The following is a 17099-nucleotide window of genomic DNA, read 5'->3' on the forward strand; positions in this document are numbered from 1 at the left end:
GGAAGCGGTAACTATGGGGAGGAAGTGGGAGGGGAGCTGTTGCATTGTGGTAAACTGGTCAATGACATGAGACAAAGTATATGTGAACTGCTGTATAGAAAGTGAATTTGCTCTGTAAATCTTCACCCAAATCACAATAAATAAAAAAATAAAATAAAATACTATAATTTCACAATTAATGAGCCATTTATCATGTCTGATAGAATTATGTCATAGTATATTTCTGATTAAATGTTACAATCGCCAGTACCCTAGAAGTGTTACGTAACCTCCTCCATACCTTCCATTTGTTTAACACTTTGCTTTCACAAATAGAATTTCATTGACCTCATAACAACTCTAAAAGGTAGATATATTTTAACCTACAGTCCAGTCTAAATGATTCTGCTTACAACAGCATTATGTTGCAGTAATACCTATATAAAAAGGCTCACCAGGTGTTGAAAACCAGGAATATATATAGAAAAGGAGAGACCAATGCTCAATTCATTCTATGAGGCCAGTAATTTTCCTGATACCAAATCCAGACAAAGGTATCACAAGAAAAGAAAATACATATCAATATCCCTTATAAACAGATATGCAAAAATCCTCAACATAAAAATACTGGCAAACTGAGTCCAGGAACATATATACCATGACAAAGCAGAATCTATCCTAGGAATGTAAGATTGGTTTACCATCTGAAAATCAATCAATGTAATTAGTATACCACATTAGTAAAGGCAAAACAAACACCCATATGATCATCTCAACAGACACAGAAAAACCATTTGACAAAACCCCAAACCATTTGATGATAAAAATTTCAACAAACTAGAAATAGAAGGGAGCTTAGTCAGCTTGGTAACAAAGCAGCTACAAAAAAACCCCCCACAGTCAACATCTTATTTAATGGTGAGAGAATAAATGCTTTGTCCCTAAGATCAGGAACAGGACAAAGATGTCTGCTCTCGTCATTTCCATATAACATTGTACAAGAGGTTCTAGCTAAGGTAATCAGGCAAGAAGAAGAACTAAAAGGCATCTGGATTAGAAAGGAAGAAATAAAATATAACCTCTATTTGTAGATGGCATAATCTTGTATAAAGAAAAACCTAAGAAACCCATTAAAAAATATTAAGACTGATAAACATATACAGCAAGGTTGGAGAGTATAAAATTAATATACAAAATTCAGTCGTACTTCTATATACTAGCAATGAACAATCCAAAAAATTAAGAAAACAAATGTAAATGGTTACATAAAAAAGACTACGATATGAGAATAAATTGAACTGAAATGCCAGACTCATATACCAAAGATTACAAAACATCATTGAGAGAATTTAAAGAACTAAATAAAAAGGACCTCTCATGTTCATGGATCAGAAGACTTAATATTGTTAAGAGGGAAATATTCCCCAAACTGATTTTTAGATTCAACACAATTCCCACCTAAATTCCAAGTATTTCTGCAGAAACTGACAAGTATATTCTAAAATTCATATGGAAAAAGGGTAGTGAAAGGAAAAAGAGAGGAATCCCAAGATTTAAAAAAATTCTTGAAAAAGAGGAACAAAGTTGAAGGAGTTATAGTTCCCAACTTCAAAACTTACTATAAAGCTAAAGTAGTCAAGACAGTGTAGTATTAGCATAAGGACAGACACATAGATCAATGGAGTAGAATTGAGAATCTAGAAATTAACGTTTTACATTTATGGTCAGTCACTTTCCAACAAGGATATCAAGACAATTCAGTGGGGGCAAAGAACAGTCTTTGCAACAAATGGTGAGGACAACAGGATATTTTCATACAAAAGAATGAAATTAGACTCCTACCTCATACCTTACACAAAAATCAACTCAAAATCAATTATAGGCCTAAATGTAAGAGCCAAAACCATAAAACTCAGAGAAAAAAACACAGGAGTAACTCTGTATGAACTTGGGTTAGGCAATGGTTTTTAAGCTATGACACCAAAAGTACAAGTGACAAAATAAAAAATAGATAATTGGATGACATCAAAATAAAAAATTTTGGACTTCTGGTAAGATGGCAGAATAGGCAGACAAGCTACACAGACCCTCTTCAACAAAAAAAAAAAGAGAAACCAATTGACACAGATACAGAAGATAATCCTGGAGCACTAAGCTTTGAAAGGAAGGATACAGAAGTGGATTAAACACTAACAAGTAGAAGAACCTGAATGAAAACAGAGTAAGGAGACAGACAGAGCAGTGGACTGTCAGCTGTCATGACGGCACGGACAGCCTGAATATTTCCAAGTGGTGTTAGGACCTGAGATTAACCTAAAAATCAGCCCTGCTCACCAAGGGCTGCATGGAGTATTGCATGGGTGGCTAACAACTGAAAAGGGAAACAGCAAAGAAGGAAACAAACAGAGCTGTGTACTTTCAGCTGTCTGGAGGGCACAGCCATTTTGAATGTTTATTAGTGCTAGCAGAGCACAGCCATTTTGAATGTCTACAAGTAGTGCCCATTTTGGATTTTAAAGTGACAGCATTCTTGTTCAGATTCCAGGGACCTAAGAATAGGCTCCACTTGCTAAAGACAGCACAGATATATGGGAGTCTGACGAGTGGAAAGGAGACAGGTGGTGAGTGCATAAGTGCTGCCAACTAGCAAACAGAGGAGCACAGGACCTTACTTACTTAGATAACATACAAACAAAACAAAGAAAATGAAAATCTTGGGCAAATCACTCCGACATACAATCAACAATTAAACATAAACACAAAAACCTCATAATGTCTCAGCAACAACAGACCATCACAGTCCACACAAAGAAGCAAGATAAAGCAGGAGAAACAAGGGACCAGGATACAGACCCAAAACATATCTCTGAGGAAGAAGCAGCATTGGAACTCCCTAATAAGGAATTCAAAAAAATTACATTTAGCTTCAACAGACTGAGAGACAGATCTAGGAAAACACTGACAAAACTGAGGAAAACCCCAGAACAATTTCAGAAGACAATACAAGAACCAAATGACAAAATAAATGAAAAATTAGAAATGATACAAAATTATAGGTAGAAATCCAAAAGATTAATACTAAATTCTCAAAAATAGATAACACATTGAATGGGCAAAGGAGTAGAACTGAATCAATGGAAGGCAGAATTACTGAGACTGAAGAGAAATACCTGAATACTTCTTTGGGAAGGGGTCAATCAGAAAAAAGATCAAAACAAAATGAAGAAAGCCTAAGGTTCATGTAGGATACTGCCAAAAGGAATAACCTACATATCATCAGAATTCCAGGACAGGAAGAGATAAATAAAACCACTGAGAAAATTGTCCAAGATTTGTTGGAGGAGAACTTCCCTGATAGGATGAAAGATGAGAATATATCCATTCAAGAAACCCAACAAACCCCAAACAGGATAGACCCCAAAAGAAAATCACCAAGACATCATCAAACTCATGAAAACCAAAGACAAAGAATCCTGAAAGCAACACAAGAAAAACTAAAAGTTACCTACAAAGGGCAACAAATAAGACAGCTCTCATTTGTCGGCAGAAACCATGCAGGCAAGAAGGCAATGGGATAATATATATAAAACCCTGAAAGAAAAAAATTTCCAACCAAAAATTATATACCTGGCAAAACTGTCCCTCAAATATGATGGTGAAATTAGGACATTTCCAGATAAGTAGAAATTAAAGGAATTTGTTAAAACCAGACCAATCTTACAAGAGATGATAAAGGATTCCTTTGGGCAGAGAACCAACAACAGCAAATAACAACTGACCATTAATACACATGATGACAAAACCCAGAAACCAACCCAGTTATGGAAGTGTTCAAAGTAAATTAGCCTATAAGATTGTAAACAGGGAACCAGAGATATCAAGTGGCAAATGAGGACAACTACAAACCAAAAAGAGGGATAAAACTGTGTACTTACAGAACTTCTAAATGGTGTGGAAGTCAAGACAATTGCAAGATAGAACAGGCTGTTCTAAACTTGGGAAGAGAATTATAAATCACAGGATAACCTCAAAGAAAAATGATAAACCTTCACATCAAAATAGAAAAGAGGACAAGCACTAATATTTAGCAAATACTAAAACAATAACAATGAAGAAAGTGATAACACAATTCATAAACAAAATGAACTCAACACAGAAGATTATAAGGAACAAAAAAATCACTAACACCACCAAAAAAACACATAATAAAATGACAGAAACAAATTCATACTTGTCGGGACAAGGTAGTAGTCACCTCTTGGCCACAGCCAGGTACCCAGAGGGAGCAAGTAGCTGGACCTGTGGGCTTGGGACCATGGTTGCAGGGGACATCAAGCTCAATTAGCATAACACACTACACAAAAATATTGTTCCATATCCTACTTTGGCAAGTAGCAATTGGGATCTTAAAAGCTTGCAAGCAGCCATGTATATACAGTGATGGGTCTCTCCTTGTCCAGAGCAAAGAAAAATGAAGAAAACCAAAGATGCATGGAACCAATTAGTCCAAGGGACTGGTACACCATGCAGTGCTCAGCCTATATGACCATGAGACCAGAAGAACTAGATAGTGCCCAGCTACCACTGTCAACCACTCAGAGGGGAATCTATGTAGGATATCCTGGATAGAGTGTGAGAACAATGTGGAACAAAACTCAAAATCATAAAAAAATAAAGGACTAGGTTTGCTGGTCTGATAGAGTCTGGTAGAACCCCTGAGACTATGTCCCCTAGCTGCCCTTCAGGTCTGGAACTGGACCCACTCCTGTGGCTCCAGCTAAATGAAAGACAGGTATATGAGCTGAACATTTACATTAGGTAGATACATTCCTTGGAGAGATTAATCATGGGAGACTAGAAGGGCTGTGTATGCACATCTCAGGGGGCAGGAGTGCATGGGAGGGAAGGACACAGGAAGGAGGTGGCTGTGGGGAAGAAGTGGGAGGAGAGCTGTTGTATTGTGGGAGATTGCAGTCAGTGTCATCAAACAGACTGACTGTGTGTGAACTGCTGTATGGAGGATGAATTTGCTCTGTAAACTTTCACCCAAATCACAATAATTTTTTTTTTTTTTTAATTCTTACTTGTTGATAATTACACTGAATGTCAATGGATTAAATGCACCACTTCAGGGACAGAAAGTTACAGACTGGCTAAGAAAACATAACCCATTAATATGCTGTCTACAAGAGACATACCTTAGAGACAAAGACACAAATAGACTAAAAATCAAAGATTAGAAAAAAATATGTCAAGCAAATGGCAACCAAAAAAGAGCAGGAGTAGCAATATTAATTTCTGATAAAATTGACTTTAAGACAAAAACCACCATAAAAGATGAGGAAGGACATTATATAATGATTAAAGGATCTATTGAGCCAGAGGACATTGCACTCAATGAAAGAGCCCCAAAATACATAAATCAGACTTTAAAATAATTGAAAAGACAAATAGATGGCTCCATAGTCATAGTGGGAGATTTTAATATACCACTTTCAATCAAAGACAGGATAACTGGAAAGAAACTCAACAAAGACACCGAAGAACTAAACAATACAATTCACCAACTTGACCTTATAGATATCTACGGGGCACTTTACCCAACAACAGCACAATATACATTCTTTTCCAGTGCACCTGGAACATTTTCCAGGATAGACCATATGTTAGTCCACAAAGTAAGCCCTAAAAAATTTGAAAACGTTGAAATACTGCAAAGCATCTTCTCAGATCATAATGCTATAAAACTAGAAATCAACAATAGGAAGATCACTGGAAAAAGAGCAAACACATAGAAACTGAATAACACCCTCCTGGAAAATGACTGGGTAATTGAAGAAATAAAAAATGAAATTAAAAAAAATTCCTTTAAAAACCAAGAATGAAAACACAGCATACCAAAATCTTTGGGACTCAGCAAAAGCAGTGATCAGAGGCCAATTCAGAGCAATAAATGCACACATTAAAAAAGACGAGAGAGCCAAAATCAACACCTTAACCCAACATCTCCAAAAATTAGAAAAAACGGCAAAAAAACAAAAAAAAACCCAAAAAACTATAGTCACCAGAAGAAAAGAAATAATAAAGATTTGAGCAGAGATAAATGAAACAAAGTAGAAAGACAATAGAAGAAATCAAAGACTAGAAGCTGGTTTTTTGAAAAGATTAATAAAATTGAGAAATGACTGGCAAACTTAACAAAGGAAAAGAGGGAGAGAATAGAAATAACACAAAGAAGAAATAAATTGGGTGACACCTCAACAGAACCAAAAGAAATTAAAAGGATAATATCAGGATACTATGAAGAACTATACTCCAACAAATTTGAAAATCTAGAAGAAATGGACAGATTTCTAGAAACATACTTCTTACCTAAACTAATACAGACTAAGGTGGAAAATTTGAACAGAACCATAACAAAAGAATAAATTAAACAGGTCATAAAAAAATTACCAATCAAAAAAAGTCCTGGCCAGATGGTTCCACTGGAGGATTCTACTGAATGTTCAGAGAAGAAATGACACCAGTCCTACTCAAACTATTCCAGAACATAGAAAAGGATGGAATCCTCCCAAATTCATTTTATGAAGCAAGCATAACATTGATATCAAAACCAGGCAAAGACATCACTAAAAAGGAAAACTACAGACCATTACCCCTCATGAATATAGATGCAAAGATCTTCAACAAAATCCTACCAATAGACTCCAACCAAAACCAAAAAAGCCAAACTCACTGCCATCAAGTTGATTCTAACTCATAGCTACCTCTCCTTGGGTTTCTGAGGCAGTATCTCTACAGAATTAGATTGCTCAATCTTCCTTCTGAGTAGCTGGTGAGTTTGAACCGGCAGCCTTCTGGTTAGCAGTCAAATGCCTTAGGCAGTACACCACTATCAAAAAAATAATACATTATGACCAAGTGGGGTTCATACCAGTTATGCAAGGATGGTTCAACATCAGAAAAAACAATCTACATCATCCATCACATAAATAAAACAAAGGAGAAGAACCACATGATCATATCAATTGATGGAGAAAAGGCACTTGATAAAATTCAACACCCATTCCTGATAAAAACTCAGCGAAGTAGGAATAGAAGGTACCTTCCTCAACATAATAAAGGGCATTTATGCAAAACCAACAGCCAACATTATTCTCAATGGAGAGAGACTGAAACCATTCCCGTTGCCAACAGGAACCAGACAAGGATGCCCTCTATCACTACTTCTATTCAACATTGTATTGGAAGTCCTAGCCAGGCCAATAAGGCAACAAAGGGAAATCAAAGGCATCCAAATTGGTAAGGAAGAAGTCACACTATGCCTATTTGCAGATGATATGATCCCATACATAGAAAACCCAAGAGACTCAGTAAAAGAAGCTACTAGAACTAATTGAAAGATTTAGCATAGTGGTGGGATACAAGATATACATACAAAAATCAGCTGAATTCCTCTATTCCAGCCAAGAGATTGCTGAAAAGGAAATGAGGAAATCAATACCATTTACAATAGCTACGAAAAAAATAAATACTTAGGAATACATCTCACTAGGGACACAAAAGACCTGCACAAAGAAAACTACAAAACACTACTTCAAGAAGCCATAAGAGGTCTACATAAAGGGAAGAACATACCATGCTCATGGTTAGGAAGATTGAACATTGTGAAAATGGCAATACTACCCAAAGCAATCTATACATTCAATGTAATCCTAATCCAGATGCCATCAGCATTCTTTAAAGATATGGAAAAACAAATCACTAATTTTATATGGAAAAGAAAGAGACCTTGGATAAGCAAAGCACTATTGAAGAAGAACAACAAAGTAGGAGGTCTCCCACTCCCAGATTTCAAAACCTACTATACAGCCACAGTAGTCAAAACTGCCTGGTATTGCTACAACACCGGACATATAGACCAGTGGAACAGAATTGAGAACCCAGAAATAGATCCATCAACCTATGGTCAACTGATTTTTGATAAAGGACTGAAATCCATTAGATGGGTAAGAGGTGGTCTTTTTAACACATGATGCTGGCAAAACTGGATATCCATTTGCAGAAAAATGAAGCAAGATCCATAGCTCACACTATATGCAAAAACTAACTCCAGATGGATCAAAGACTTAAATGTGAAACCTAAAACTATAAAGTTCCTCAAGGAAAAATTTACTTGTATATGAATGTTCATAGTAATGTTATTCATAATAGGCAAATCTGGAAACAACCCAAATGTTCATCAAATGATGAATAGATAAATAAAATGGGATATATCCTCTAAAATAAAAAAACCAAACCCAATGCCATAGAGTCAATTCCAACTCATAGCAACCCCTATTGGGTTTCCAAGGTGGTAAATCTTTATGGAAGTAGATTGCCCCATCTTCCTTCCACGGAGCAGCTGGTGGATTTAAACTGCCAAGTTTCTGGTAGCAGTCAATGCCTTAGACACTGTACCACTGGAGCTCCTTTTATGCCCTAAAATGGAATATTATTTGGGAACAAAAAGAAATGAAGTAATGATATAAGCTTCAACATGAACGAACCTTGAAAACATTATCCTAAGTGAAAGAAGCCAGTCACAAAAGACCACATATTGTATATCTACATATGTATGAAATGTCAAGCATAGGCAAATCTTAAGTGACAGAAAGTGGATTAGCTTTTGCCAGGGGCTAGGAGGAGAGGAAATGAGGAGTAAATTCTAATGGGTATGGAGGTCGTTTTTGCAAAGAGAGAATTTTCTAAAATTATATTGTAGAAATGGTTTCATGACCCTGTGAATATTCTAAAAAACTTTGAAGTGTAGAGTTTAAATGAGTGAATTACATGATATTTTAATTATATCACAATACAGCTGTTACAAAAAACAATATTTATACATTTCAAGTTATATATGTCATACCTTTCTTTGGCTTCCTTGAGTGCAATTTCAAGTCTTTCCACCTTCTGGTTTCCTTCTCTAAGACATAGCAGGAGTTGGCTCACAGTTAATTCCTCAAATTCCAAATAATTCCTGGCTCCTTCTGCAGATTTGCTCCTACATTAAGACAATGTCACTTTCAGTATAAAGGTTAAAAGGTTTTCAACAGAAAATGAGAATGTCAAAGTCTAAGAACAGAGTTGTTGTTGTTGTTGTATGCCGTCGAGTCGGCCCCGACTCATAGTGACCCCTCCTTGGGTTTTCGAGGCAGTATGAACAGAGTAGCCCAATACAAACAGTCCCCAGGTTAGAAACAATTCCTACTTGCCCTTTGTTGTTGTTGTTATTTGCCGTTGAGTCAGCCTCGACTCATAGCGACCCCTCCTTGGGTTTCCGAGGCAGTATCACTACGGAAGTAGGATTGCCCAACCTTCCTTCCGAGGAGTGGCTGGTGGGTTTGAACCGGCAGCCTTCTGGTTAGCAGTCAAGTGCCTTAGGCACTATGCTACCAGAGCTCCTACTTACCCTTTATTGTTAGGTAAATTTGCCCTCTCTTTGAAATGATTAAGGATCTCTGGTGTCTTGGTGCCTAAGGCATTTGACTACTAACCAGAAACCTGTCCATTCAAACTCACCAGCCACTCCTAGGAAAAGACTGGGCAACTACTTCCCTAGTGATACCACCTCAGAAACTGAAGGAGGGGTCCCTATGAGTTGGAACCAACTCCAAGGCAGTGAAGACACACACACAGACCCTTGTTTTTCTTTAACTTGACAGAAAGCATCAAATTATCAGGTAAAGGAAATACATTGTACTTTTGGTTTTAAATAATTACAGTAGAGAAATGTAGGCACTGTTGGTATGCCAAATATTTTTCTTTGTTTCAATAAAAAGATGTTTCAATGACAAACCAAACCACAACTACCACTAAACTAATAAAACAGGATAACTATGACAATGTTAATGCAATTGCTACTTCAGAATTCTACTAAAGTTCACAGATATAATAAATTGCTGTTGTTATTGTTAGTCCTCAATCTCTGATTCATGGTAATGCCATGCACAATACAGCCAAATGCAGCCTGGTCCTATGCCATCCCCATGATGGGCTAGGAATTGAACTCTTGTGATCCAGGGTTTTCACTGGATGATTTTCAGAAGTAGACCACCAGGCCTTTTCCCCTAGTTCATCTTAGTCTGGATGTTCCACTGACACCTGTTTAGTGTCATCGTAACATGCAAGTCTCCTCCATATGAGGTGCAGTGGCCGGGAATCATACCCAAATCTCCTGCACGGAAGGCAAGAATCTAACGGACAGTATTAAATCCTGGTTCCTCTGACCCCAAAGCTGAAATTCCAAACCTAGAAATCAATTTCTGATTCTATATGATGCTCACAAATAGGAAAAAGGTGTTATTTACTAGAAAACAGCACTGTGGCTTAAAAGATGTAATCTTTTCATATGGGTATAAATTAGGAGAAAGTGATTTGAACTTGCAAATGGTGTTAGCTTCCTTCCTCCCACTTCCAGGATTTGATATTCCAATAACAATTTGCAAAAATGCTGAGGAATTTTCAACTAAAGAAAGAAATAACTTTCATTCATGCCAACTGTCCTGTTTGATGAAAAAATATTTAATACTTAATTTTTCCCTCATATAAGAGCTTGGGAGCAAAATAGGGGAAATTGTTTTTTATGGCTTTAATATCAAATTCTGTGCACATCCATCAATTTAAAAAAAGGGACTCTTAGAGAAATTTTCAGATAACTGTCTCTTTTAAGTGGACTAATAACATAACAGTAACCTGCCTACAGAGGATTAGCAAAGCCTATTCTGGGTGAATTGAGGTCCCTGGGTGGCACAAACAGTTTGCACTAGAATACTAACTTAAAGATTGGTGGTTTGAACCCACTTAGTGTCACAGAAGAAAGGCCTGGCAATCTCCTTCTGTAAAGATTACAGCCAAGAAAACCCTGTGGAGTAGTTCTACTCTGTAACTCATGAATTGCCATGAGTTAGAAATGCCTTGACAGCAGTAGGTTTTATTCTGGATGAGTGCTACCTAAAAGAATCAGAGAGTTTCAGGTATGCAGTTCCTCTACCCACACCCTTTGCAAATCCCTTCCATTATATAAGATGTCTGTTTGCTACTATGTCCTTGAGACAGGTAAATTCAAGACTCCACAGATAAGGTATCTGGACACTTTCAAGAACTACCCATGGTGATTCAGAGCAATAACCATCATTATCATAGAAGATTATCCAGTATTAGTCACCTAGTTTGCAATTAACAATGAATAGAGAAGAGAAAATGGAAACACCTCACTTATCAATCTGGGCAGGCAGATTAAAGTCAAACAACTGGTAAATGAATTAGGAAACTTGGATCTTTTGATTAAGAACAGTAGTGATACTGCCTCGGAAACCCAAGGAGGGGTCGCTATGAGTCAGGGCTGACTTGACGGCACATAACAACAACAACAACATCATCTGTCACACTTGCCAACCTCAGAATCTACTACACAGTCATGGTTGTAAAAACAGGCTGGTACTGGTACAATGACAGACCCACAGTCCAATGGAACAGAATTGAGAATCCAGAAATAAATCCATCCAGGTATGGACAGCTGATCTTCGACAAACAGTCAAAGTCCATTATGTGGGGAAGAGATAGTCTCTTTAACAAATTGTGCTGGCAAAATGGGATATCCACATGCAGAGAAATGAAAAAGGACCTAAATCTTAAACCTAAAACTGTAAAGTTCAAGGACAAAAAAATAGGGACAAATGCCTAATCTATGGCATAAACAGAGTATCAAACATGACTAAACATGCACAAATAGCAAAAGATAAAGTAGACAGCTGGAACCTCCTAAAAATTAAGTACTTATACTTATCAAAAGCCTAAACTAAAAAAGAAAACCTACAAACTGGGAAAAAAAATTTGGCAACAATATATCTGACAAAGGTCTAATTTTAAAAATTTATAGAAAACTCCAATATCTCAACAACACAGAGACAAACAATCCAATTAAAAAATGGACAAAGTATATGAACAGACACTCCATCAAAGAAGACATATAAGTGGATAACAAACACATAAAATGATGCTCTTGATCATTAGTCATTAGAGAAATGCAAATCAAAACAACAATGCCATCTCACCTCACCAATAATGGCACTGATCAACAAAACAAAACAATATATGCTGTGGGGAGATAGAAACTCTTATATGCTGCTGATGGTACAACCAATATGGAAAATGATAAGGTGCTTCCTTAAAAAGCTAGAAATAGAAATTCCATATGATTCAGCAATCCCACTCCTAGGTATGTATCTTAGAGAAATAAGAGCTGTGGCATGAATAGACATATGCACACCCATGTTCATCACACATTATTCACAATAGCAAAAAGATGGAAACAACGGTCCACCAATGGATGAATGGATAAACAAACTGTGTACATACATACAATGTAATACCATGCAATGATAAAGAATGATGATGAATCCACAAAACATCCAACAACATGGAATAAGCCAGAGGATATTATGCTGACTGAAATATAACCATAAATACATAAACATTGTATAAGACCACTATTATGAAAAGTCAATAGATTTATACACAAAAAGAAACAGGATGGGAGGGGGAGGGAGGGAGAATCACTAACTAGATACTAGACTTGTATTAATCTGGGTGAAGGAAAAGTAATACACAGTATAGGGGAAATCAGTCCAACAAGACCAAGACAAACGAAGACACTGAGAGGTATGTAAGAATAAAAGACAACTCTGGTAAAGACTATAACATTAACTGTTTTGGTTACTTTGTGCCGTTCTAACAGAAAATACCACAAATGGGATGGCTTTAACAAACAGGAGTTTATTCTCTTATAGTTTTGGAGGCTAGAAGTCTGAATTCAAAGTGCCAGGCTCTAGGGGCTGGGTGAAAACCCCTTGACCTTGGACTTCAGCTCTGCCTCTTGCTCCCAGCCCACTGAAGCTGGAGGCTTCTTCATTCAGGCAACTGCTAGCTGCGGAGGGTGACAAACCCAAGGTCAACAAGTAAAAATGCAAAGTCCCAATATTACCAAACCACATGGCAGGTCACTAATTCAAGTCCATTAACAGTCCCAAGATTGACAGACAACAAGGCAGGCTGACAAATGACAACTTGGGTACATGGAGGATTCAAGCATGTCAAAAGCTGCAGACCATTCCTAAAGCATCTCCTTATGTACTGGAAGCAGACCACATCCCTAAGGCACCTACTCAGTTGCTCACAGTAGATTCCACCATGGAGCTGATTACCAGTCTCATCATGTGGAATACTACATCCAGCTGCCCAGCCACTCAAAACCAGGCCCACCCAAGTTGACACATAACCTTAACTACCACATTAACGATTCTGCAACAACAGTAGTAACAAACAATAATTTGTGAGTGCATACATAAGGAGATATGTATGCTAAATAGAAGTGGAAGGCCATATGGGACTATATCCATATGGGACTATATCCACGTGCATACACAAGTATGGTGTGTATTTTTCTATATACTATTTGTAGGTACTGTACGCCTAAGGCATTTGACTGCTAACCAGAGGGCTGGCAGTTCAAACCCACCAGCCACTCCTCAGAAGGAAGATTGGACAATCCACTTCCGTAGAGATACCGCCTTGGAAACCCAAGGAGGGGTCACTGAGTAGAATCGACTTGATGGCAGTGTTTGTTTTTTTTTGCATATATATTTATATACATAAAGAGCTCATAGGGGCCACAGTTATAGAAACTTCTCACACATGACCAAACACCTCACAGGACTGAGCTACTGGGCTTGAAGCTTAAAGACCATAGTCTTGGAGGACATCTAGGTCAACTGACATAGAGTATATAAAGACAACATTCTACATCCTACTTTGGTGAGTAGTGTCTGGGGTCTTAAAAGCTTGAGAACAGCCATCTAAGATACAACTATTGTTTTCTTCCCTTCTAGAGCAAAGGAGAGGAGCTCTGGTAGCATAGTGGCTAAGGCACTTGACTGCTAACCAGCAGACTGGCGGTTCAAACCCACCAGCCACTCCTTGGAAGGAAGGTTGGGCATTCCTACTTCCATAGTGATGCTGCCTCGGAAACCCAAGGAGGGGTCGCTATGAGTCGGGGCCGACTTGATGGCAAACAACAACAACAACAACAACAGAGCAAAGGAGCAAAGCAAAAAACAAACAAACAAACTCACTGCCATAGAGTCAATTCCAACTCATAGCAGCTCCCTTTGGGTTTCTGAGGCAGTAAATCTTTACAGAAGTAGATTGCCCAGTCTTCCTTCTGCAGAGTGGCTGGCAGGTTTGAACTGCCAACCTTCTGATTAGCAGTCAAATGCTTTAGGCACTATGCTAGCAGAGCTCCTCAGAGCAAAGGAAAGTGAAGAAAATCAGACTCAAGGAAGCAACTAGTCCACAGGACTAATGGCCCACATAAACCACTGCCTCTTCTAGCCTGAGACTAGAAGAACTAGATTGTGCCAGGCTAACACTTCCAACTGCTCTGACCAGGGATACAATAGAAGGTCCTAGTTAGAATGGGAGAAAAATGTAGAACAAAACTCAAATTCACTGGAAAAAAAAAAAAAGCCAGACTTACTAGTCTGATAGAGACTAGAGGAAGCCCCAAGACTATTGCCCGAAGTCACCTTCTAACATGGAACTGAAGCCACTTCCAGAAGTCACCTCTCAACCAAATAACAGACTGGCCTATAAAATAAACAATAACACCCATGAAGAACATGCTTCTTAGAACAATCTATACGGGACCAAAAGGGCAACATCTGCCCAAAAACAAAGATGAGAAGGCAAGAAGGGGCAGGGAACCCAGGGTGGAAAGAGGGAGAGCGCTGACACATGGTGTAGATTCCAACCAATGCCATGGAACAATGTGTGTATGAATTATTGAATGGAAAACTAATTTGCTGTATAAATATTCATCTAAAGCACAATAAAATGTTCAAAACCAAAACAATTAGCTTGTTTTGGTTAACAGTAAGTATGTTTTCACCTCTCACATAACAGAGTGGTGAGCCATTACGTAGCCTAGGAAGGCACCAAACATCATTTTTATTCTAGGGAGAATACTACATTAAGTAGTTTTAAAATCTAGTTTTTTTGGTTTTATTCTTGAAAGGTCCTAATATAAATTAATAAGACATTACTTTTTTAGCTCATGTTTAACTTCCCAGTGTTGAGATAATCGCCCCCTGCTCAACAGCCTTAATCTTTCTTCACATACGTGTTCATGGAGTCAGTTCTTGTGGGCCGAGGACTAGTCTTGATTTCTTTTAATGCCCCATCTGCTTCTCCTTCCTGTAAAAGAAGAAATGGAAGAGATTTAAGACAATATGTATGCAAGATAAATTCTTTACCAGAAGAGAAAAAGACGAAAGATCAAGAATTTTTATGACATGCAACCCAAAGAACCTACCACCCAATATTTAGAGGTAAAATGTTCAAATTCAGTCATTCAAATGGAATAAACAATTTACTCTTCTGATACCTCCCTCCAAACACACATCCTATCAGGATTATACATTCTTCTGATACCTCCCTCCAAACACACATCCTATCAGCATTATACATATCTATGTTAAGGCATCAAGGTTAATCATCTCTCCTTCTGCACACTCACCCTGACTCCATCAACATGAAATCTTTTATCTTTCCCTCTCTTCTTGGCAGCACCCTTCTTCCCTAGGTTAAGGTTGCAAAAAACTCATGACAACTCACACACCTTTCTGGTGCTGTCTTTAGAATGCAAAATGCTAGAACTTGCTGAAACAAAGCTGAAAAACGGAGTATTCAGTAGGTGAGGCTCACAAGGCACTGTATTTGTCAAGGTGGCTCCCATTAGAAATTCTTGTGCACTGTGGGCCATTTGCTGAATAAGAACACTCAAGACCACTTGCATGATATGAATGACGTTCCAATGAGCTACCCAGTACCCACTGCCATTGGGGGTTGATTCTGACTCATAGTGACCCGATAGGGCAAAGTAGAACAGCCCCGGGGGGTTTCCAAAGCTGTTAAGTCTTCACAGAACAACTGTCTCATCTCCTGGTGAACAGCTGGTGGGTTTAAATCACAGCCTAATGCTTAACCACTATGCCACCAGAACTTCTTTCCAATGAGCTATTAGAGAAAATCTTCAAAGATGCACAAAGATTGTTACAGATAGTTTTGATTGCTCCTGCCCCCTGAGCTGTCTCCCTGTGCATTTTGGAGAAAATTTACATAGAAGATTAGGTTCTTATTTAACAATAACTATTTAACAAAAACTCTTCTAAATCTTGAGCAGTGTTTTCTAGTTCATAAAACCAAGGCAAGAAAAACATGTTTACACTTTAAATAACGTATCACTCATCTGTGAGGGAGAACATTATGCTAACCCTGTACATAAAAGGAAGAAGTCTCATTTGGAAACTTGTGATATGCTATTTGAGCTTCCTAAATTTTATCAGTTATTTACAGAAGGTTAGAGCTCTTTGATCAAGCTTATATTTCTGTAATCTTTTGGTCACTTGCACAAAGAGTACTCTGGGAACATGTGCTTTTTAACTGTAAATTTTTTTTTCTTTTACTTTAAATTTCAGCCTCTATTAATGCTTCTAAAAGCTATCGGGGGCACAAATGGCAAGGTTATTAACAGCTGTTTTCAACCCTTATTAATTTAATGAAAGCAAATGAATCAGAAAGTAAAGAAAGTAGTACTAATATTTCAGACACATCTGTAGTTTAGCTTTTTTGCAAAGTTACTCCTCCTTCCCTAAGCCTCCCCACTTATCTACAAGATGCATTTCTATCTCTTTTCCTATATCAGATGTGTACTCAAAGTAAAAATGACAATCTGTATTATAGAGGATTTTGTACTCAAGTTTTTTTCCCTATCTTTTTTTTTTTTCAGGCCTCTTCATGGTTCATCTACCGATTTGTTCTTTAATAGGACTGCCGGTATGTTCAGATAGGGCATACCAGATGGCTGCTTAGCAATGCATCACCACATCACCTCTCTTAGTTCACTTGATGTTGGGGTACACAGAGTTTGAAAGCACTGGCTTCAAACTTAGTTCTCAGAGGTCCCTGAGTAGCTGATATTGGAAGGGAAAGAGAAGCCAAGATACTCTACCCTCAACCTACAA

General features: G+C 37.8%; 1 protein-coding gene across 1 annotated transcript in view; it reads right to left on the bottom strand.

The window, feature by feature from the left end:
* Positions 1 to 17099, bottom strand: part of OPTN (optineurin) — a 91703-nt gene that overhangs the window by 49478 nt on the left and 25126 nt on the right. The window contains exons 4-5 of the mRNA XM_042780223.1: positions 15197 to 15270; positions 8888 to 9022 (exon numbers count right to left, since the gene is read on the bottom strand). Coding sequence (XP_042636157.1) covers positions 8888 to 9022; positions 15197 to 15270 — 209 coding nt within the window. The remainder of the gene's footprint in view (positions 1 to 8887; positions 9023 to 15196; positions 15271 to 17099) is intronic.

Source organism: Orycteropus afer, unplaced genomic scaffold (genome assembly GCF_000298275.1).
Source record: "Orycteropus afer afer isolate SDZICR_OR568_19922 unplaced genomic scaffold, OryAfe1.0 scaffold00028, whole genome shotgun sequence".
In the NCBI taxonomy this organism is placed as follows: Eukaryota; Metazoa; Chordata; class Mammalia; order Tubulidentata; family Orycteropodidae; genus Orycteropus; species Orycteropus afer.